Source organism: Triticum dicoccoides, chromosome 6B (assembly GCF_002162155.2).
Source record: "Triticum dicoccoides isolate Atlit2015 ecotype Zavitan chromosome 6B, WEW_v2.0, whole genome shotgun sequence".
Classification (NCBI taxonomy): Eukaryota; Viridiplantae; Streptophyta; class Magnoliopsida; order Poales; family Poaceae; genus Triticum; species Triticum dicoccoides.
Genome location: NC_041391.1, coordinates 174,485,844 through 174,508,799, shown reverse-complemented (window position 1 = coordinate 174,508,799; position 22,956 = coordinate 174,485,844). Strand labels below are relative to the sequence as shown.

General features: G+C 44.1%; 1 protein-coding gene across 1 annotated transcript; it reads right to left on the bottom strand.

Annotated features, from left to right (window-relative positions):
- Nucleotides 1-2,079: 2,079 nt before the first annotated feature.
- Nucleotides 2,080-2,847, bottom strand: LOC119325649 (extensin-like). The gene has a single exon (XM_037599372.1). The coding sequence runs from the start codon at nucleotides 2,811-2,813 to the stop codon at nucleotides 2,334-2,336; it is 480 nt and encodes a 159-aa protein (XP_037455269.1). The 5' UTR covers nucleotides 2,814-2,847; the 3' UTR covers nucleotides 2,080-2,333.
- Between the last annotated feature and the right edge of the window lie 20,109 nt (nucleotides 2,848-22,956).

Here is a 22,956-nt window from a genome sequence, read left to right as displayed (position 1 = left end):
TGTAGTTGTAATTTGGGGAGCTGCTAACCTGGCGCTCCGCGTGCTCCGCTCCATCTTGGAAGAGTGGAGTGTTGCCGAATAGAGCCTAAGGATGAGTAGGGTATTACCTCTCGAATACAGTCCTAGAACTAGGTAAATCTCTCGTGTGTAATCCCATATCTAGGTCATATACATGCACCTTGCTCCACAAATTCCCCAAATCACTAACTCGCATTTTTGAACGGCTCTGCAAGGTAGCGGAGCAGTATCCAGCGTTCAAATATGCATGAAGATTTTCGCTAGCTTTTGCGGGTAAAGTAGTTGTTGCAAATTGATATATAGTACACGCAAATATGAATCAAGTTGTGTTAGCTTTTGTGAGGAGGTAAGAAAGCATGAACAAAAGAATGATTGAGTGCATAGCTCCTGATTGACTTCTCTCTCCCTAAATAAGAGACATGCATTTTATTTCATTGAGATTTTTTGGATGACTGGTATTTGAATTCCTGTCAACAAGACCTTAGACACAAGAACAATCTCAAATACATCTGTTTTGACCGGAAATGCGGTAGCACTGCCCATTTCACTGAGGTGGAAAAAACAGAAGGGAAAAGGCTGCTATTTACATGAGAAAGAAAATATGAAAAAAAGTGCACATGCAACTACATATTCAAAGAGAAGGCCGACAGGAACTGGTTAATGTCCTCCAGGCCAAGGTAAACAATTTAGAACGGTTTGAGAAGCGTTGTTAGTTTAGATCTCACTGTTTCAATCACATTTGAGCTTCACTTATTTCATTGTTTAATTTTACTTTTTTTACGAATTAATTTTTTTCGAGGAACAATTTTACTTATTTTAGTCGACACACAATTGCAGTAATGTCACTTATAATGTACTCCCTCCGTCCTATAATATAAGAGCGTTTTCTACACTACACTAGTGTAAAAAACTATCTTATGTTATGAGACGGAGGGAGTACATTTTAATAATTTCATCATTTATTTCACTTCCTTCGTTTTGTTTGTTTCAATATGTCTCCGATTTCAGAAAAAGTAAATTTCACACCAACTTTATATTTTAGGGATCTTCAAGTAAACGAGGGCGTGTGGACAGCTCAAGCACCCATATGTGCATGTTTATACGCATTTCCCTCTATGTATACTTAAAAGCACTGAAATATTTCCTATGGGAGATTGATTCCATTATTCTCACTTACGCAAGGACTTCAACCGTTTACAAAAAGGTACAATCTGTTTCAGTGCTTATTTCCTATGGGAGATTGATTCCATTATTCTCACTTACGCAATGAGGACTTCAACCGTTTACAAAAAAGCACAATCTGTTTCAGTGCTCCATACCCGTTTGGTTTCTTGCATACCAAAGCGATCAAGGTTTAGGTGACCTCTGAACAAAATGAGTAACATCGAGTAGTCCTACAAATGAGGTGACACACATTACCATGTCCAGCCGAAAGGAGAGGTTGTTCAACTGACTGACAACCTTATCTTCCTTCACTTGGCTCTCTCCTCCAATCCATTAACCTTATCGTCAGCCGTTTTTCATAAGACTGAATGACTTTTTGAAGTTGATCGTGCACGTAATGGAACGTTTATACACAGTAATATAAACACCCTGCTAGACAAAGGTGGGTTTCTCTACTCTCTTTCTGTCGAGTGTCTCTCATTTTGCTGCTCGAACTGGGCATGATTTAGGTCGCTGGCTTGTGAAAAAACAAACATTCATTTTGAAATGAAACCGGCGCAGTGAAACATGCTTCACGTACGCTAGCTCCCATGCAAACATTATTAGTTAATTCACAGGGAACAGTTTAATTACCCTTGGACAATTCATGTAAAATCAAAAACGTTCATCCGGGTGAGATTAAAAAAAAGGATAATCGTTCATCAGACGGTTAGCATGCGGCACGGTCTGGCTTATGCACGCAGTTAAAGAGCTTGATGGAATGATCGTAAGTATTTGTTCAAGCGTGGCATGAGCATTCTTTTTCTTTTTGAGAGAAGTGGCATGAGCATTCTGCAGGACTACTTTGGTTGCCATAGTATTTACTGTCCCACATGCAAAAACATATCACATCTCATCAGCGAAAGAACTCATGCTCGTGTTGAAGTTGAACAGCGGAGGACACACGATAGATTCAGTAGACAATGGTTTTACAGTAAGACCACAACAGTAGCAATACCCACATCCACATAATAGCACGCTAACTCTGGACGAACACAAATCAGCAGCGGGTAACCAAGCAATCTGCATTATTATTCAGACTACATATTGATATTATTTAATCTCCGAGAGAATGGCCCTGCATGCGTTGGCAGGGACCCACAGTCACAGCCCTAGACATTGGGCTTGTAGGCCGGCGTCGATGGCGGCTCCTCGTAGTCGGCGGCGTCGGCGGCGGCCTGTACGCCAGCGGAGTCGGCTTCCGCGCCGTGGTCGAGGAAGGGAGATGGCATCGGGACAGGGGCGTATGGGGGTGGCGTGGGCTCAGGAGGGGACGGAGGGGACGGAGTGTACGGCGGCGGCGTTGGCGTGGGCTCAGGCTCAGGAGGGGACGGTGGCGGCGTGGGTTCAGGCTCAGGAGGGGACGGAGTGTACGGGGGCGGCATTGGCGTGGGAGGTGTAGGTGGGCGGGGGCGAGGGCGAGGGCGAGGGCGCGGCGGATGCGGACGCGGCCTGGGAGGCTTCCTGTTCCTGTGGGACGTGGTGAGCGGCGTCGGGGCGGGGTCGTACCCGCCGCTGTCCGCCTGCTGGGTCTCCAAGGCCAGGCTCAGGAACAGCAGGGCCACCAGGAGAGCGGCTTTGCCACCCGCCATTCTCTCACTCCCTCACGCACTGCAAACTTCTTGGCTCGCTGTGGTTCTGGGAAGAAGGGTGTACCCATGCCGATGCTTATATACACGGAGGGAGGAGTCGGGTCCTTTGCTTGTGCGCGCAAGCGATGGAGCTGGCGCTATGCGGGGGAGGTTGGACACTCTGGAGTTTCCTAGCTAGGTCAGTGAGCTGCTGCACTTGTTATAGTGTTACGCCCGAACTGGGCAAACACGCATGAACGGCACTGTCTCCACATAGTAACAACCAATCAAAACAAGGTAATAACTATCATCCATGGTGATGCATGACTTAGGTCGATCTGGCATTCTCACCGCAGTAATATGTGAAGCACTTTCCCAAGGCTCGCATGAGGATGCGTTGTAGCTTTTTTTTTTGTTGACAAAACCCTTCTCCTTTATTAATTGGCTACAACTGTAGTATCAGAAACTATTAGACGGATAACAGCCCCAGGGGTTGTATCCAACCATACATCTGGAGAAGAAAATTTTGCTAGCCTAACTAATTCAGGGGCTACTTTATTGTTCTCTCTATAGCAATGCTCATACAAAATAGGCCAGCGATCTGCGCCGGCGCACCGGCCGAACGGTTCGGCCGGTCCAGCCCCAGCCGTGCGATGCGGTTAGTATGTACCGTTGGATTTCCGCGCTAGGCCACCACCGAACCAACCTTTGCAGCAAAAAAGAATACATTTTGTTGCAACCGTTGTACGAACAGCCACAACGAGAAAAACAGGGGAGCTCAATCCCCCGCGTCTGCCCGTCCCCGATCCGCGGCGGTGGCGACCGGATCCGCCTGTTTTTCGTTCCCCGCAGCCGAATCACGTCGAGGAGGGGCTCCCCCACCTATCAAGCCGCCTTGGGATTGCTTCAATCATGTCGTACATACGTCATGACCTCCTTGCCGCCATGGATTTGGGCTCGAGCTCCGCTGCCGTTCATGGCCGAAGTCCACTGAGGAGGGAAGACCCTGGTAGTAGAGGACCGGTGCTGCAACGGTATTACAACCCTGGTGTGGTCTTCCAAGATGCAGCACGACATGGCCGGGATGAAATTGATCTGGTATGAATTCCAATTGCAAACCCTAGATCGTATTGTTCACAATTTTTTTTTGCAACCTTTGATGAGCATGAGATTGAAAAGAGATGTTGTCAACATGCTTGTGCTTGATTTTTGTGTAATATTACTGAGATGTTGTCAATTAATGCTAGTAAGATGTTTCTTCCTGATGTCATCTAGTAAAATGTTACAAGCATGTGTTTCATTTGCTACATGCTACTTGCTGGATGTTGCATGCTGCATCCTAAAATGCTGCATGCAGGAATTATTTTGGGATTATGATTGCCATGCTGCGTCCACTTTTTTTGTTCGCGCTTTTTGCATGTTTTTCCACGCAGCAAAAAATGACTTGGGTGCTGATTTTGTTGCAGAATGTTGCTGTTGAGCCATCAATTTTCCTTGACGATGATATGCAAAATGTTGCGCATGAAGAAGAAGAATATGGCATTGATCTGAATGATACTCCGCAAAATGATAGTGACGATTCGTTGCAGCTGAACACCGATGGTGTAGCTCCAAATCATGGCAATGCCTGTGTGGCTAGTGACAATGCCAATGAAAATGCTGCAACACTTGTTGATGAACCAGATGAAGATATATCATCACAGCCAGTTGTCCTTTTTGTTGGAATGGTTTTTGACAATGTTGAAGAAGCTCAGCGTGTTTACAATGAATATGCCTCGAAGATGGGCTTTGGTACTCGCATTGTGACATCAAAACATAGTAGGAAAAATAGCTCGGATCAGAAGCGCATTCTAATCTATAGAGTTTTTGAGTGCATACATTCACGGAAAAATCCTTCAAATAATGTTGGTGGTAGCATTTCTGACGGAGCTGCAACAAATGAGTGTGAAGATGTTGATATGAGCTATGCGAGTAACAAAAAATCTCCAAGCAAACAAGCTGGCATCTATATGGATGTGAGCGACAAGAGGAAAAGAAACTGGTTGGAGCGGTATGATTGCAAGGCTCGTATGGGTGTTAACCTCAAAGACGGTAGCTGGGTTGTGACAGTTTTTGAGGCCGATCACACACACCAGCTGATGTTGCAAAGGGGGCGTCGGAGATTTTGCCGCTCTCACAGAAAGATCCCAGATGCAGACATGCAGTACATCACTTCACTACACTATCGCAACATATCAACGGCTAATATGATGGGCTTGCTTGGAGATGCACGGTGTTGTGATCCGAGGAGTTTGCCGTATGTGAAGACTGATGTGACAAATGCAAGAGCAAAGCTGCGAAGGGGCCTGTCAGAGCGTGACTTGGAGCTGACAATCGAGTACTTCGAGAGAAGACAAGTGGAGAATCCCAACTTCTTTTTCTCAAAGCTACAAGAAGATGGAGCTGTTAGGGCGCTTTTCTGGGTTGATGGGAGAACAAGGGCCTTGTATCCAAAGTACAAAGATTGTGTGTTTTTCGACACCACATTCTGCACAAATCGCTACAACTTGCCCTTTGCTCCGATTGTTGGCATTAACAACCACACACACACACTGTTTGCTTGGGGTGTGCTTTGTTGCCTGATGAGACCATTGAAACTTTCAAGTGGGTCTTCCAGCAATGGATGTTGGCAATGAATAATGAGCATCCGTTGAACATTATGACTGATCAAGACCAGGCAATGGCTACAACCATCTCAATGGTATTTCCAGATTCAACACACAGATGTTGCAAGTGGCACGTCTTCCGGGTTGCAAGGACAAAACTAGGGAAGATGCTGGGCAAGGATGAGCCTTTCGCAGAAGCATTCTATGATTGCATTAATGGTTCAGATACCGTTGAGGAGTTTGAAGAACGGTGGAAGCAGATGGTCGAGGTGTTTGGTGTGGCTGATAAGAAACACCTCAAAAACATGTGGAACAGCAGGGAGACGTGGGCTCCTGTGTACTTTAGGAATAAGTTCTTCCCATTCACAGGAACAACTGGGCGCTCCGAGGGCCTGAATTCCTACTTCAAGACATTAAATCATCATGGAGACTCGGTTTGGACATTTGTGCAACAGTTTGAGCTTTGCCAGGAGCTAATGCTTGATCGTGAAGACAATGCGGGCTTCATCAATGAAGCGACGAGGCCGCCACTCTGGGGCAAGTAAGTCCAAAGTCATGTAGCATTTTTTTAGTTTTTCAGTACAGTTTGGTTGCAGCATTTGAATGAAACATATGTAGCAATTCTTATTGATGTTGGAAGCTTTTTTGTTTTGCAGTTACAACATTGAAAAGCAGGCTGCAGATTTCTATACCAGAGAGGTATTTTCCAAGTTTCAGAAACTATTGGCTAAATCAACAGGCTATGGGCTGCAATACCAGCTGCAAGGGAATGTCGTTTGGTTTCGCCTTGTTGCAAATGATGGCATCAACCCTAAAGTGTACACGGTGCATGTTGCCCCTGAAGATCATACATACATGTGTAGTTGCAACATGTTTGAGATGTGTGGGCTGATCTGCCCACATATCATCCGTGTCATGGTGCACCTGAACATGCAAACGATACCTGCGAATTACATGCTTCCAAGATGGTCTAAGAGAGCAACCGACCTTGCACCTGAACCAGGCGATGGGCATAGAGCTATGCATTTCGGCGTCCCCACGACAAACACCCTAAAGTTTAACTCTCTCTGCCGGAAGTTTGGGAAACTTGCTTCTGATGCATGCTTCAATGATGAAGCTTATAGTTTTGTCTCTGGGCTAATTGATCAGGGCAGTGTTGGGGTTGCTGCGATTAAAGCTAGAGCGACCGATGGGGTTGCAGGAGACGAAGAAGCCCAAGGTCGTGCAGCAAATGAACAAGTCTCAGGGGGTCCAAGTACAGGGCAGCAGGATCCACCCCCCGTAGGACTACGAAACCCACCAAAGTCAGCAAAGAAGGGGAGGCCAAAAGAAAAAGAGAAGCGTAGGAAGCCACTAATTGAGCTTCGAGAAGATGAAATGAAGAAGAAAGCAAATAAGGACGCAGCAAAAACGAAGAAAGCTCCAAAGCCAATGGAAAAGAAGACTCCATGCAAATACTGTGAAGATGAGGATCACAACATGAAGAACTGCCAACTCCTTGCCGCTTTTCTTGCTGCGAGTGCGAGCGCGAAAGCTCCGGGTGTCGGCCCAATCCTTACACTTTAGGATGTTTCATGAGGGAAAAAATTGATGAATTACCTTGTAACACGCCATGTCTTATGATAAAAATTTGTGTTGACTAGTTGCGAATGTTTGTGTTTTGGTATTGCAACATATTACTACATGTGTGGTTTCAAAATGCAGAATGTTGATTTTTTTAATTATGATGGTGCTAACTTCTATTTTTTTTTGTAAAATAGTACTCAATGGTTGTTGTTACCACTGCTTGATTCATTTTTAAAAAAGGAAACATGGTTGAAGCTTTTGAAAAGCATGGTTGCAGCTTTTGAAAAACATGTTTGAAGCTTTAAGGAAACATGGTTGTAGCTTTTGAAAAACATGGTTGAATCTTTTTGAAATTATGGTTGAAGCTTTTAGGAAACATGGTTGAAGCTTTTTCAAACAATGGTTGAAGCTTTTTTAAACATTCTTGAAGCAAAAATAATGGTTGAAGCTTTTAGGAAACACGGTTGAAGCTTTTTCAGACAATGGTTGAAGCTTTTTTTAACATGATTGAAGCAAATATAACAAGTATGAAAAGGAAAAGCCTTGAATGATTTGATTTAAAGTGTTGATTTTTCTATGCAGCAAGAGTTGGGAAGGAAGCTTATTTACATTATTCTTCCAGCAATAATATCATAGGGATGTAGCTAATTTGCAGGTAAAATGTAGATTTTGGCCCTGCAACAAATCTAACAGAAGGTTGTAGCTATTTTTTGCGAGCTTCCAACAATTTGACTGTGACAATGCAGCATCCACATATTGTTTTCATGAAAAAGGTTTCGAGGGGAAAATTGCATAGAGATTCCCTTGAAACTTCTATGGATGAAGCTCATAACCAGCAAAATAATAAACGGTTGTCAATGCATGATCATGTTGGCAAGGAGAAGATCACATCCATTAAAAATGGAAGAAGTGCTTCATCCAAAAAGATCAAGTTATTATCGGTTTACATACCAAAAGAACACATATGTTTACCGAAGGTATCATCAATTTACATATGAACGCGCACTACTCTAATACTATCAGAACGCTACCACCTCAGACATGATTCTAGACCGAACGAAAGAAACGAGCTTGATCGTCTTGAACCCTCCCGCAAATTAAGCCGCCAACTCTTCCTTGAATGTCCGCTCCATTGGGGCATTGTTCATTGGGTGAGTGCAAAGGTTGTGCGCCACTTTCATGCGGTATCGCGCCACGTCTTCCTGTAAAAATGATGTAAAAAGTAAGCAAGTATGATACTAATTATTCTTGTGTTGCATGAGTATTGAAAACAAAGAAAGTAGATTGCAACAAAATGACAAGAAAAACAAATGTGTACCTGCTTGAACTCTTTCATTGACTTCCCATCAAAATTCTCCACATATTTGAGCCCGAAAAAGCCACAATCACATCTGTGAGATAAAAAAAAGTTCTCATTCATAGTTCCGATGCATAGTTGAAACAACAAATTGTTGAAATGGAACACATGATTGAAGCAAAATTCAAAAAGATAACTCACAGATTATCTTGCTTTGGGTAATCCTCTAGGTCAACACGGGCGAAGGATCCAACATTGACATTGAATTCGCTGTACTCTTATGCAAGGGCTGCAAAGTTTGTGATCTACCACCAAAAAACACGCACCAAAGTTTGAAAAAAATAGGATGAGGTGTGTGAAGATGACAACAGGGCATTTATGTAGATGAATCAAAAGGGAAAACAGAAAAATAAATAATAGAGAGCATGAGCCTACCAGGTTATTGGCCCGCTTCTTCAAAGGAGATTGTTTTCCTTTTGAATGGATTGAGTCAAATACATTCCACTGCTTGTATAGCAAGTTTGCGCTAACAATTATCCAATGCTTTTCATGAACAATTGTGACAAAAAGCTGTAAAACACAAAAGAAAGGCAAAAAAGGTACTCAGAACATGTAAAAAATGTTACAGCCTAGTAGGAATGAACGTAAGCTTTCCAATGTTGTAACTACAAACAAAAAAGCATTCAACATCAACTAGAAATGATACATATGTTTCAAATAAATGTTGTCAACATCAATAATAATTGCTACATATGTTTCGAAGGAAATGCTACATCATTGCATCATATTTTGAAAGTATTTGTGGTGTGAAACAAAAGTAGGCTCTCGGGAAACTTACGAGGTCATATTTATTAGCCTTGAACTTTGTCACAGCCCTTTCAAGCTCGGCTATGAGTTTTGCTGATTGGAAGGTTGTTGGGTCTTGTTTTAGTAGGATCTACTTGAAAGACACCTCAAAATGGTTAGTGTGTGTTGCAACAAAAAATGTGAAGAAAAAAGGAATGAAGCATTGCTTGTTTTTGCAAAAACTTACCCCCGCATGGACTGAGAACATGTATTTCTTCAGATTAGTACCACTTGCTACACGGGATGCTATGTTGTTCATCTCGATACATAGGGACATAACCTCATCGTTCATATCCCCGCGAGGCTTGAAGCATACCAGGAATTTCTTGTATCCAATGTAAAATCCACCTATCTTGATGAAAGGTGTCCTGTTACCATAGATGCAACCGAATGAATCATTTGTTTCGAGCAGAAAAAAATAAAAAACAGAAAGCAAAAAGAGATAGGGCTTAGGTAGCTCACACTTGTTCATTGGCATGTGATCTCCTCAATGGTTTCCCATGCTTTACATACTTCTCATACGTGGCTGCAGCTGCATCGACCTTTTGCTTCTTTGCCTTGGTATTTTTTACGGCTGGAACTTTGGCCATCCTCTTCTTCCTAGTGTTCTTGTCATGTGTGCTAGGGCCACTGCTTGCATCAAAAATTTGCTCTTCTGTAGCGACCATCTTAGGGGCTGTAGCAAGCAACAAAAATGGATGAGTTTGCAAGGGATTGTACAAAAAGAGAATTTGCTGCAATCACACATATGTAGCGAACAAAATGACATGGAGAAAAACAAAAAGAAATGATGAAGGAGGAAGGAAGCATACTTGGGCTGTCATCATCGTCTGAAACAGGGAACACAGGGATGTTTTCAAATATGGGGCCGACTACGCTCTTCTTGGTTATAGGCTCTTCCGTGCAATGCATCATATCGTAGTCTTCGGAGCCCTTTGGGAACAACTCACAGGATGGCTCGTCGTCCCAAATGTCGGCTGTCGCACTCCTGGGTGCATCATAGAAGAGTGGGGGGCTGTGAGGTGAGACGTTGCCTTCCATCTCGAAACTCACTCGTTGTTGCTCAGGAGTTTCAGCAGCCTCGGTTGCAGCTTGTTGCTTCAATCCGGTGACTTCATCCTTGTTAATGCTAGGTGTTGTACCTTCAGCTTGAGCTTGAGCACCAATGCCAGCATTTGCAGCTTTAGCATCATTCTCTTTTCCGCGACATTCGTCCATGATAGGTGCTTCAAAGGAGAAGTTGGGCTCACTGGTAGCTGTGATGGCGTCTCCAACATCAGGAAGGAGGGCTGCCATCCGGTTGCACTGCAATCCCTTTAAACAGTGTCCAAACTTGCCAACAACATCATCCACCTCTGATGCAAAAATACCCTTGTGCTTGTCGTAAAGCATTTGAAACTAAGTTGGTACCTACAAGAAGGCAAGTATTGAACATTTTAGTCATGTGTATGGATGTAAAAAGAACACAAATGTGGGTGTGGCACATTAGAGGTATGGATGAAGCGATAAAACAAGTAGGTATGATGCTGTGTCACTACGTATCAGATAAAGAGTGTGACTATAGCAATTTACTGTCAACTATGTAGGTAGCAAATTAATGATATGGATGTAGCAAAACTATGACATGGTTGAAGCAAAAACAGAATGTAGTTGTAGCACACTAGACATATGGATGTAGCAAAAAAGCATAGTATGTATGAACTTGAACAACATATGAAGCAAAAACAGAACATGGTTGTTGCACATCAACATGAAGGATGCAGCAAAATAAATATACACTTGCAAATGGGTATAATAAAATAATGCGAAGCCAAAGGTAAACAGGAAATGAATACAATGAAAAAGATAATGTACCCTTAGATCTTGCATGCTAGGGAATGATTGCTGCAGCCAATCGTTGAGCGATGATGATAGGTGTGGTTCAACATCAACATTTTATTGAGCCTCATTTGATTGAGAGTCCTTTGCTTGAATTTCAGCACCTTGAATTTGGCTGCCTTGGCCACTAGTTCCTTGGCCACTAGGTGCTTCAGCACCAACTCCCTTCCCACTAGCTGCTTCAGCACCAACTTCCTGTCCCACAAGTTGTGCTGCATAGGGGGTGTTGCACAAAATCCGGATCTAGGAAAACAAAAGATGAGTGGCATAAATAAGAAAGCTTCCATAAACTAAATTGGAAAAGCAAAGATTGCTACATGGGTGTGTTAATACTCATTGACAAAGGAAAATACATAGGCGGGATGTAGCAAAATTACATGGGTGTGTTTCCCGTAGAAAGGTTGGACAAGAGTGAGCTTGTTTTTGTCAACTTTATCCAACCACTCAAAATCCTTTTGACAAACAAAACGTATCCTTGGCACGGAATAATCAATAGCATGCTCATTTGGGAGGCCAGCCGGGATATCAACATGATCCATGTATATGATCTGCATGGAATGGAAAAAGGACATTAGCCAACAAAAAACATAAAGGCATGAAGGTTTCATGCAGCAAAGGGGAAAGATGGAGGTATTTCGTAATGTTGCGTTGCATACCGCTAACATGGGAATGCATGAAGCAATCTGAAACTCTTTTTCTGTGTTTGCTTGCATCCTCTTCTTCTCTTGAAAGACTCCAACCTCCTCCATAGCTCGTGCCAACAAGTGCTCATCCCAAGCGAATTCATGCACCAAAGACATATCTTCAAGGGAAGCAAGATACTCGAGATTCACCATATTGCCCGTGCCTGGGCACAAAACTGTTGCCAACGCAAGGAGTGCCCAAGTCCTATTTATCATAACCACGTCCTCCTCACTGCAACTAGTGAGCAACTTGACAACATGGGCGATTGGAGCCCTGTTCCCCTCCTTGTAGATGCTGCGAAGATCATGTTCATCACTCTTCTTTAGAAGCTTCACGGGTCTATCACCGGATGGCACGTTGAAAATCCTTTTCACCATAAGCTTGGTGAAGGTGATAGATTTGTTCTTGTGTTTGAACTCAGAGAGTATGTGATTCGTGTTCATCGCAACAAACTCAATGAGCTCATGGGGCACCTTGAAAGACCGAATGTCCAACAAGTTTCCAAACGGTCCCTCCCTTATGATTCTCTGTTTTTCCGGTGATATTTGCTTCCCAATCTGAGCCAGCCTTTTTGAGTTACCTGCAACATCTACAAAAAAGGAAAAAACACAAGTCAATAAAACCATAAAACCGAACCATCAGAAGCTAGGAAAAAACATACATGAACACCTAAATTTTTTTGTAAAACCTATGAAACATACAAGCACACACAAAGCACTCTAAAAATTAGCATTTATTATAAGTATGCCTGCTATAGAAATAAAACCTAGGAGATTTTGCAGCACCAAGAGGCCTATTTACAAATTTACATCAAATTAATTAGAGAAGTGGTGCATGGATCAGCATTAACTAGCGCCGGAGGTATCAAATGGTGCGTGGCCTGGCTGTATGTTAGCCAACCGAACCTCAAATTCTGCTCCCTGAAATAATTATAATTCTAGGTTTGTCCCAAGCCAAATTTGATTGAGCTTGACTCACTCTACAAAAAAATGTGCAAGATATGTTTTATACGGAATCTCTCATACATGAGACTAATCAAGTATTCTAGCTGTTAATATATCATATAAACACGGTCAAAAAAATTGTTAAACTAGTTTGAGTCAAGATAAGACAATCATACTGAGGTGGCACACACAAATCCTGATGTTAATTGGGTATTCTAGTTTGTTTTTTCAAGGGGACCAGAGCTTGAGCTTTGTACGGTTGCAGCATTTCTTTATCCCCATCTCCACATTGAAAAGATAAAAACATGCACAGGCACGTAGCATCCTGGATGGCTGCTTCCAGCTCTCCGTGGCGCCCGTTGTAGCATCCTGGGAACTGGTTGTAGCACCGACCAGCTTCCTCCAGTCTAATTTGCCGTTTTAAGCTCTACAGCTCGCCGCGGTCACCGGTTCCAGCAAAACCAGTACGGAGGTTGCAGCTACCAGATTCAAATTCACTACCGCGCCCCCTCCCTCTGCCCGCGGGAACCCCACCCCGCCCCCTCCCTCTGTCCGCGGGAATGCCACCCCGACGCCTCCCTCGACCCGCGGGAACGCCACCCTGCCGCCTCCCTCGACCCGCGGGAATCCGAGCTCTGCAGCACCGACCAGCTCCCTCGTCCGCGCCGGCGCCGGCGGCGGCTCGCGGCTAGCCACGCCCTAACCCTAAATCCAACGGGGGAGGGGAAGACAACAACGAAAATGGAAAGCTCGAGGGGAGAGTTACCATCGGGGGGGCCATAGATCGCCGGAGAATGGAGATCCGTCGCCGCCGCCGCCGCCCTGCGCGAACAAGCCCGTCGCCCGCGGTCACCCTGCCTCGAAACGAAAGACCGAGCGGATGCAACAAAAATCACTTTGGAAGGGATAACTACGTGCGCGTTAAAAAAAGTCCGGTAACACGTGGCGCAACAGTGTCCTTGGATCAAAAAGAGATCCAACGCACGGGGCGCGACCGGTGCAACGGTTCCGCCGGCGCCCCGGCCACAAACACTTCCCTACAAAATATGATTGAAATCTAAGGACATGAAATAAGAGTCGTCGAAAATGGCACTGGCCACCGAGGATGAGTAACCATCCTTTAGTGCTGAGATGACCTCCAAGCTATCCGAGTTCACTTCAATCTTACTACACCCCTTGGACACGACCTCTCTAAGGGATGTAATTCCCCTGTCAATTGCAAAAGCTTGGAGTAAGGGCTTCTATTGTCACCTCGAATTACCTTCCCATCCTACCCTTTACAATGACAGTGATATACTTTATGGCCATATGACGGTAATGTTGAGTGGGGCCCCTTCGGAACATTCACAAAGTTATTAAACTAAGCATTCAACATAGGATCTCATATCCAGAATAACGGTTCAGATCATGCACATACCAAGGTTTATCCATATCTCCGAAAACTATGGGTTCACTCACACACGGGGACAATAATCATCATGATGACAGTGATAGTGAACATGAATGAATCACAAATGTAACAATGACAACACTATCCAATAGGGTTCCCGATGTTACAATGAGATGATGTGGATGATGGTGGCAATGAAATTGGTGATGATGTTGATGATCACATTGGTGATGATGTTGTAGCCCCCGCATGCTTGGCGACGACGACAATCTCCTCCTAGTCAATCTCTCCTCCGGATGAACTCCAGAGGCTAGGGTTCTGCCTTCTCGACGAGTTTCTGGTGTCTGTGGGCGTCTGTTCTTCGATCCGATTTCACATGATGAAAATAGTGGACGAGGCGGCGGCGATGGCACTCCATACGACCGCTCATACGAGCAGTCGTGCTCGTATGATCCGTCGCCTTTCGCCCCTTTGCTCCTTTCCTTTATGATAAATGATTATCACACTAAATACGTGATTTCACTACCATTTCTTGGGATTTCTTCCTTAAAGCATTATTTGGTCCACAAAGTGTTACATGAGTGATATCAACAAAAAGTGGTCCGCGAACGCAGTGAAATTCCACAAAGCCTACAGTGTAGGCACAAAATAACTATCAAAATCATCACATAAATTGGTATCATCATGGTTCTAGCTAGTTGCCTGCTCGTTCCCTGTCTCGCGTTCGGGGGCGTAGACTTCCTGTCATGGTCCAGGTAATCTAGAGGGGCCAAATCTGGCAACTCTGGCGGAGGTCTGGCAGGCGAAGGGCAGCTATAGGGTTGCCTGAGAGGGGCTTCGGGCTCCCATGGAATGCTCCTTGCTCGTGTGGTTTGGTATGTGGGCTTGCAGGGACCGAGGTCTTCATGGGGTGACGGGCTTCATGCTTCCCTCGACATCTGCGTCATTGTTTACTGGTGCCTACGGAGGTGTGGGACTTCAGGGAAAGTTGCGTAAGATCTTCATCATTGCAGGTAACGACGGCGTCCTTGGGCGTCGTTATCCTCCTTGGAGGCATTGCTCTTGGCCCCGTCCTCTCTAGGTATTCCTTCAACCTCGTCTTTGTAACGGTCGGTCTTCCTCGACGTCCACTTGTGTGGTGCCCTTGTGTGTGCAGTGATGCCAAGGTTTGCTCTTGGACTCTCATGAAGCCGTCGGTTTACATCAATGTGCTTTTGGCTTCTTTTAGACAATGTGCTTCTTAGTTAGGAAGGCCATCTCGGAACCTGGGGGGTTGCTAGGATTGATGCCATACCACAAGGGCCACTGGAGATTTCACCTGCCGAGGTCCATTGCGTGTGAGCGGTGGTTGTCTATGATGGTATCAAGGGTTGGAGGTAGGGCTTCGGAGAAAGGGTTACTCATGGGGTGGAGCGTGCATAGAGGATCAGATTAGTGTATGTACACATGGATGCGGATTTTACCCAGGTTCAGGTCCTCATGGTGAGATAATACCCTACATCCTACATGTCCGATTGATTATGTTTGTCTTGTGTGGGACATTGGATCGCCTAGATGCCTCCTTGGGAGGCCCCTACCTCCCTTATATAGGTGGATGAGGGTTAGGTTTACATGGCTTGTTGCCCAAGTTCTCTACTAATACATGTCTTGCGATACAAGTAATGATATATTGATAGCCTGCAAGTGCACATGGTTTAGGGAAGCACAGGAATCTGAAAGTGCAAATATCCCTAGGTGGTTTTGGTAATTCATATCAACATATAGCTCATTGAGCTAATACATTCCAAGACAAATATTTCAGGAAAGCTCAATGAATGGCATGGCATGGATGATGAAAGTGGATCCCTCAAAATATTAAGGACAAAAGGATTGGCTCAAGCTCAAAAGCTCAAGACTCTACATTTTATATTTTAGTGATCCAAGATCACATTGAGTCTATAGGAAAAGCCAATACTATCAAGGAGGGATGAGGTGTTGCTTAATGAGCCTCTTGCTTCAAGTGCTTAGTGATATGCTCCAAAAACCCTCAACTACTTTCTCATATCCACATATGACCTAAACCTAAAGTCAAAATCAGTCCCACCGATTCTTTCTATCCGGCGCCACCGAGTTCAAATGTCATAGCCACTGCCACAAACCCTAGGCAAATCGGTCTCACCGATAGGGATCTCGGTCTCACCGAGATGGGATTGTAATCTCTCTGTTTCCCCTTCATAACGTTTCGGTATAACCGAAGTGAGCGATCGGTCCCACCGAGATTGCAATGTAAACTCTCTATTTCCCTTTCGTAACATTTCGGTCTCACCGAAAAGAACGAATCGGTCCCACCGAGTTTACCTGACCAACTCTCTGGTTAGCTAATTACCAAAATCGGTCTCACCGAGTTTGTGTAATCTGTCTCACCGAGATTACGTTATGCCCTAACCCTAAACATATAGGTCCTACCGAGTTGCATGTCGGTCCCACCAAAATCACTAACGGTTACTAGGTTTACTGAATCGGTCCGACCGAGTTTGTTGATTCGGTCCCACCAAGATTGGTAAATCATGTGTAACGGTTAGATTTTGTGTGGAGGCTATATATACCCCTCCACCTCCTCTTCATTCATGGAGAGAGCCATCAGAACAAACCTACACTTCCAACTTACCATTTCTGAGAGAGAACTACCTACTCATGTGTTGAGGCCAAGATATTCCATTCCTACCATATGAATCTTGATGTCTAGCCTTCCCCAAGTTGCTTTCCACTCAAATCTTCTTTCCACCAGATCCAAATCCTATGAGAGAGAGTTGAGTGTTGGGGAGACTATCATTTGAAGCACAAGAGCAAGGAGTTCATCATCAACGCACCATTTGTTACTCCTTGGAGAGTGGTGTCTCCTAGATTGGCTAGGTGTCACTTGGGAGCCTCCGACAAGATTGTGGAGTTGAACCAAGGAGTTTGTAAGGGCAAGGAGATCGCCTACTTCGTGAAGATCTACCCCTAGTGAGGCAAGTCCTTCGTGGGCGACGGCCATGGTGGGATAGACAAGGTTGCTTCTTCGTGGACCCTTCTTGGGTGGAGCCCTCCGTGGACTCGCTCAACCGTTACCCTTCGTGGGTTGAAGTCTCCATCAACGTGGATGTACGATATCACCACCTATCGGAACCACGACAAAAACATCCGTGTCTCCAATTGCGTTTGAATCCTCCAAACCCTTCCCTTTACATTCTTGCAAGTTGCATGCTTTAATTTCCGCTACTCATATAGTCTTTGCATGTTTGCTTGAATTGTGTGAAGATTGCTTGACTTGTCCTAAGATAGCTAAAATCTGCCAAAGTCTAAAATTGGGAAAAGGTTAAGTTTTTAATTGGTCAAGTAGTCTAATCAACCCCCCTCTAGACATACTTCAAGGTCCTACAAGTGGTATCAGATCCTTGGTCTCCATTTGCTTTGATTTCCATAGCTTTTGGTGGTCATAGCCTTGGTTTCACAACCTAGGAGAGTATGGCGTCTAGCGAGGGAAATTATCACTGTAGAGGTCCTTACTTTGATGGAACTAATTTTGCTAGTTGGAAGCATAAGATGAAAATGCATATTCTCGGACATAACCCTGCCGTTTGGGCTATTGTGTGTATTGGCTTGCAAGGTGAATTCTTTGATGGGAGGGAACGAAACCGTGAAGCTAGTGCGGATGAATTGAAGATGCTACAATACAACGCTCAAGCTTGTGATATCCTCTTCAACGGATTATGCCCTGAAGAATTCGACAAAATCAACCATCTTGAGAATGCAAAGGAAATTTGGGATACTTTGATTGATATGCATGAAGGTACCGACTCCGTCAAGGAATCCAAGTTGGATGTGCTCCAAAGTCAGCTTGACAAGTTCAAAATGAAGGATGGTGAAGGTGTCGCTGAAATGTACTCTAGGCTTGCTCTTATCACAAATGAGATTGCTGGCTTAGGAAGTGAAGAGATGACCGACAGATTAATCATCAAGAAGATCCTAAGAGCATTGGATGGAAAGTATGATACCGTGTGCACATTGATTCAAATGATGCCCAATTACAAGAATCTCAAGCCAACGGAAGTCATTGGTAGAATCGTTGCTCATGAAATGTCACTCAAGGATAAAGAGGAACTTCACAACAAGTCAAGTGGTGCTTACAAAGCCTCATGTGAAGCTCCTACATTATCAAGTGACAAACAAACCTTCGATGAAGAATTGAGCTTAATGGTGAAGAATTTCAACAAATTCTACAAGAGTAGAAGCAAAGAAAGAAGCTCTAATTCAAGGTCCTACAATGACAAAAGATCTTCTAGTCGAGAGCGCAATTGCTACAATTGTGGGAGACCCGGACACTATTCCAATGAGTGTACGGCACCCTACAAGAGAAGAGAAGATTCTCCCAAGAGAAGAAGTAGAAGAGAAGAATCACCACCAAGAGAGAGAAGGGGTAGAGATGATCGTTATGAACGAAGAACATCCCGGAGAAGCAAGGATTCAGAAAGGAAGGACAAGTCATCAAAGAGCTACACAAAACAAAGACATCAAGCTCATGTTGGTGAATGGGTATCTGGTTCCGACTCTGAACATCACTCCGAGAGAAGCTATCACTCTGACTCCGAACATACTCAAGATGAAGGTGTTGCCGGTCTAGCACTTGTGTCGACCAACTCCTACGACATATTTGATTCACCAAATGAAGGAATTGGAAGATGCTTCATGGCTAAAGGCCCCAAGGTAACTCATCCCGAGTATGTTAATTTCAATAGTGATGAAGATGACTTGTTAGGTGATGATGATTTACTTATTGACAACTCTAGTGATGAATACTATGATGAAACGTCAATTAATCATGCTAAACAAGATAAAATGAATGACAGTGATAAGGAGAAGATTGAGCTTTTCACTAAAGAACTAAACACTCTTAAGTTAGCTCATGAAACTATCATAGGGGATCATCGAGAACTTTTGAGGACTCATGAGAAGTTATGCTTTGAAAAGCTCAATCTTGGGCAAGAGCATGAGTTCTTAAAGGCAATCAATGATAATCTTCGCAAGAAAAGTTCTTCTTACATTGCCAAGCGTTTACTCTTATCTACTTACATGCCTCAAGTCAAGTCTAGTAACAAGAACAAGAAGGATTCTTCCTCTAGTAGTAGTAACAATAATAATGCTAAATCCAATATTGTTGCTTCTAGTTGTTCTCTTGATTCCACTAATGATTCTCTTAGCCAATTTACACTTGAGCAAGAAAATAGCTTATTGAAGGGAATTATAGAGAAAGGTGTTTACAAAAGCCTTGCCGGGAGTAAGCAATTCGAGGAAATTGTACGCAAGCAAGGAAGGCACCGAAAGAATCAAGGTGTTGGTTTTGAACGAAAGTTCAGTGCCAATGGAGTTGAGTGGGAAGAAGATCAATACCCCAAGACGAAGTTTGTTCCTCAACAAGAGAAGTATGATCCTATTTCCTTCAAGGGAACACAAGCACAAGATGATCTTCCACCACAAGACCACAAGAACAAAGGCATGGACAAGCTTCAAGAGGAGATTGATGCATTTGAAGAAGCACCTAAGGCATTGGTCAAGTGGGTTCCCAAGACTACGTCAAGTTCTACTTCATCAAGTACAACTACAACTCTAAGGATTCCCATCAAGATGATGTGGATCCCTAAGAAGAAGAACTAGAGAGTTCTTGAGGGTGACTCCACCAACATTCTTCACTCATATCATTATGGCAAGGACAAGTGCAATCAATTTCCATATATTGCACTAGTTCAAGGAGTCACAAACCCTCATATTGGTAAGGCAAGGGACAAGGTAACCTAATGCTTTCATGGACATCATCTTGTGTGTGCATCACTCTATGTCTATGGATATTCTTGTTTGTTCCTTGTGGGACTAACCCATGTAGGTATTGAAAGTGCAACTCACTCCAAAGGATTGCTCCAAATGATCTACATCAACATTAAGCATCCACATATTCCAACACCTACATGAAGTCATCATCGACAAAACCCAAAGTTAGTTCATCAATCTAAGGGGGGATCTCACATCTAGGGGGAGCTTAACTCTAAGAATTGAGTCAAAGCAACTCTAATGATGTGAACACATCAATGCATTATGTAAAAGTGGTAACCCCATCTGAGCTTAAACGATGAGTATGACCTATGATCAAATGTTCTCATTTGACTCCTAAGTCAATATACTCATATATAGATGACCTAGTCATCGCCAACTGTTTGATAGATGCTAGAATTGGTTGTGCATGCTTTGCCACATATTTCATTTGCCATCTTATTGTGTGAGCATGTTGGTTGCATATTTAACTCATTCGAGGACATCCACTTGTTGCTTTGATTGATTGGTTTCTTTTTCTTTTGCCAAGTGGATGGACAAGAATGCCTAAGAACCTTCTCTAGCTATCTATGCTTTTCTTGTCTCAAACTCTATTCATGCTACATCACAAAATTTGATCAAGTCAGATTCGAACCACTCTGTGTGAGGAGCACTTGGAGTCCCCGATTCATTATAGACTTAAACTTCCAAAACTTCTTTGTGTGTTTCGGTCTGACCGATTCTTCCATTTCGGTCATACCGAGATCATTAAGTCGATCTAGGTTTTCAATCTCGGTGCAACCGATTCAAACTTTTCGGTCTCACCGAGTTGCTGTAACTGTCAACAGTTATGCATCTCGGTGCCATCGAGTTGTTCAACTCGGTCACACCGACAGTGTCGGGCTATATATACACACAGGCAAAATTTTGGAAAACTTTCTCCAAACCTCTCGCCCGCGCATAGCTCGCTCTGCCTTCTAGGTCTCCGGATCGTCGACTTCGTCGCCAGCCGCCTCCTGTCGCTAGTCTCCGCCGCCGTCAATGGAATTCATCCCCGCCCTTGTCGCTGTAGCGAGTTCATCGCCGAATTAGGGTATGAACTCGATCACAGTGCTATCCTCGTCTGATTCTCAGCACATTGTGTACATTATGATTCTTGCCACGATTGAAACACATCTATCCAGTCAAAACAATCCATAGAATAGATGCGATTTGAAAATTTAGGGTTAGGTTTCCGCCGAAACCATCTCGGACCCACTGAGTTGAAAAACTCGGTCCCACCGATTCGGCTAACGCCATTGCACTAGTAACTCTTGGTCTGACCGAGAATTCCTAATCGGTGTGACCGATTTTAGGACTCAGTGAAACCCTAGCAGTCTCGGTGCCACCAAAGTGTGACTCGGTCTGACCAAGATCACTAGTTTAGGTTCAAAAACTGCTTCGATATCACTGAGTTTGAAAATTGGTTGATCCGAAATGCTTTCTGTGGAAAACTAAAACTAAGCTTTTGAATCATTCTTTTGCAAAAATCTCTGCATTTTGTGATGCTCATCCATTCTATCTCATCCATAACTATTCACAGGGTCAGCAGTCAAAGTCTCAACATGTCAGACCAAAGTGATAGCCAGAACAGGGAAGAAGAGCAGATTCACATGAGTGAGGGCACTAGTCCCTCCAGTTCCTCAGATGAAGGCAGCAGAAGTACTCCTAGAATTTGCCCAAAGCAGCCACAAGAGCAAGAAGGAAGAGAACCTCAGACTCAGAGGATGAGGACTATGTGGCAGCTGAAGATGAGGCTACTTCCAAGAAAGTAGTGCTCAAAAAGGAGTATGGCTCAGCTAAGACCACAAAGCCTGGACTGAATAGGAAGGTCCCTGCCAAGAGGACACTTATGCTAAAGGTTAGAGGATCAACACAAGAACCAGAGAAACCTGATCCCAAGGAGCCAGCTGCAGAAGGAAAGAAGAGAAAGGAAAGGGTCAGAAAGACCATGGCCAGAGTTGTTGGACAACCTTCCATGATGGAAGAAGAGGAGGAAGAAGAGGTTGCTGCACCAGCACCCAAGGCACAGAAGCTGATGGGCGATGCCATAAGATCAGGGGCTGCATCATCAAAGCCCAAAGAAGCACCCAAAGCTGCCTCCAAGGTCAAATCTGCACCTAAGAGGAATACCAGGAGTATACCAGCTGCTGAGAAGAACAAGGCCCCAGTGCCTGAAGTTGCTGCTGAGGAAGATGATGAAGGACAAGTCCTAAGGAAGCTCAAACCCAAGATTCCAGACCACAACGATGCTCATCCAGTGGCTGAGAATATGAAGCTGAGGAAGGATGCAGGGCTCAGGCAGTGAAGATTGTCTGATCCATACGCAATCAGGAGAAGAACTGCTGTAGATTACAGGTTCCACACTAAGGAACAACAGGACTTCTATGAGACTGTGATGTTGGATATGAAACCCATAGTCCGTGACATGAGGTGGGTGGACTGGAAATTCATAAAGGAAAATGAGGATCACTACCCAGGAGTATATGACAGCTTTAAGGCTTGTGGAGTTGATGAGTTTGTTGGACATAAGTTCACAAACTGGAATGATGAGCTAGTTATGCAATTCTACTCCACAGCTCAATTTTATCCTGATGGCAGAATTGCCTGGATGTCTGAAGGTACGAGGTACCAATCAACTATTGAGGAATGGGCCAATCTGATTAATGCCCCAGAGGAGAAGGAAGATGACTTGGATGTCTACTCTAAGAAAAAGAAGGATCACAATTCCATGTCCCATATGTACAAGGAGATCCCAGACAAGGCCCTTGAAACCTTCAAGTTTGGGTCTGTCCACTTTCTTCTGTCAGGGCTGCCAACAATCAACTGGATTCTTAGGCACACTCTTTTGCCCTAGTCAGGTGACCACAACATGATCAGAGGGCATGCAATTAATATGCTTCACATTTTTGATGTGCCATAGAGATTCAAGGTCATGAGCCTCATAGTTGAGACTATCAAGAGGACATCAGCAGATCAAAAGAGAAGTTGTGGGTATGCCCCACAAATCCAGGAGCTGGTCAACTCAAAGATGGGCACAGGAAAATATATG

What these genes read in the sequence shown, in the direction of transcription:
- LOC119325649 (XM_037599372.1), bottom strand. Translation starts at nt 2,813, where the DNA reads ATGGCGGGTGGCAAAGCCGCTCTCCTGGTGGCCCTGCTGTTCCTGAGC.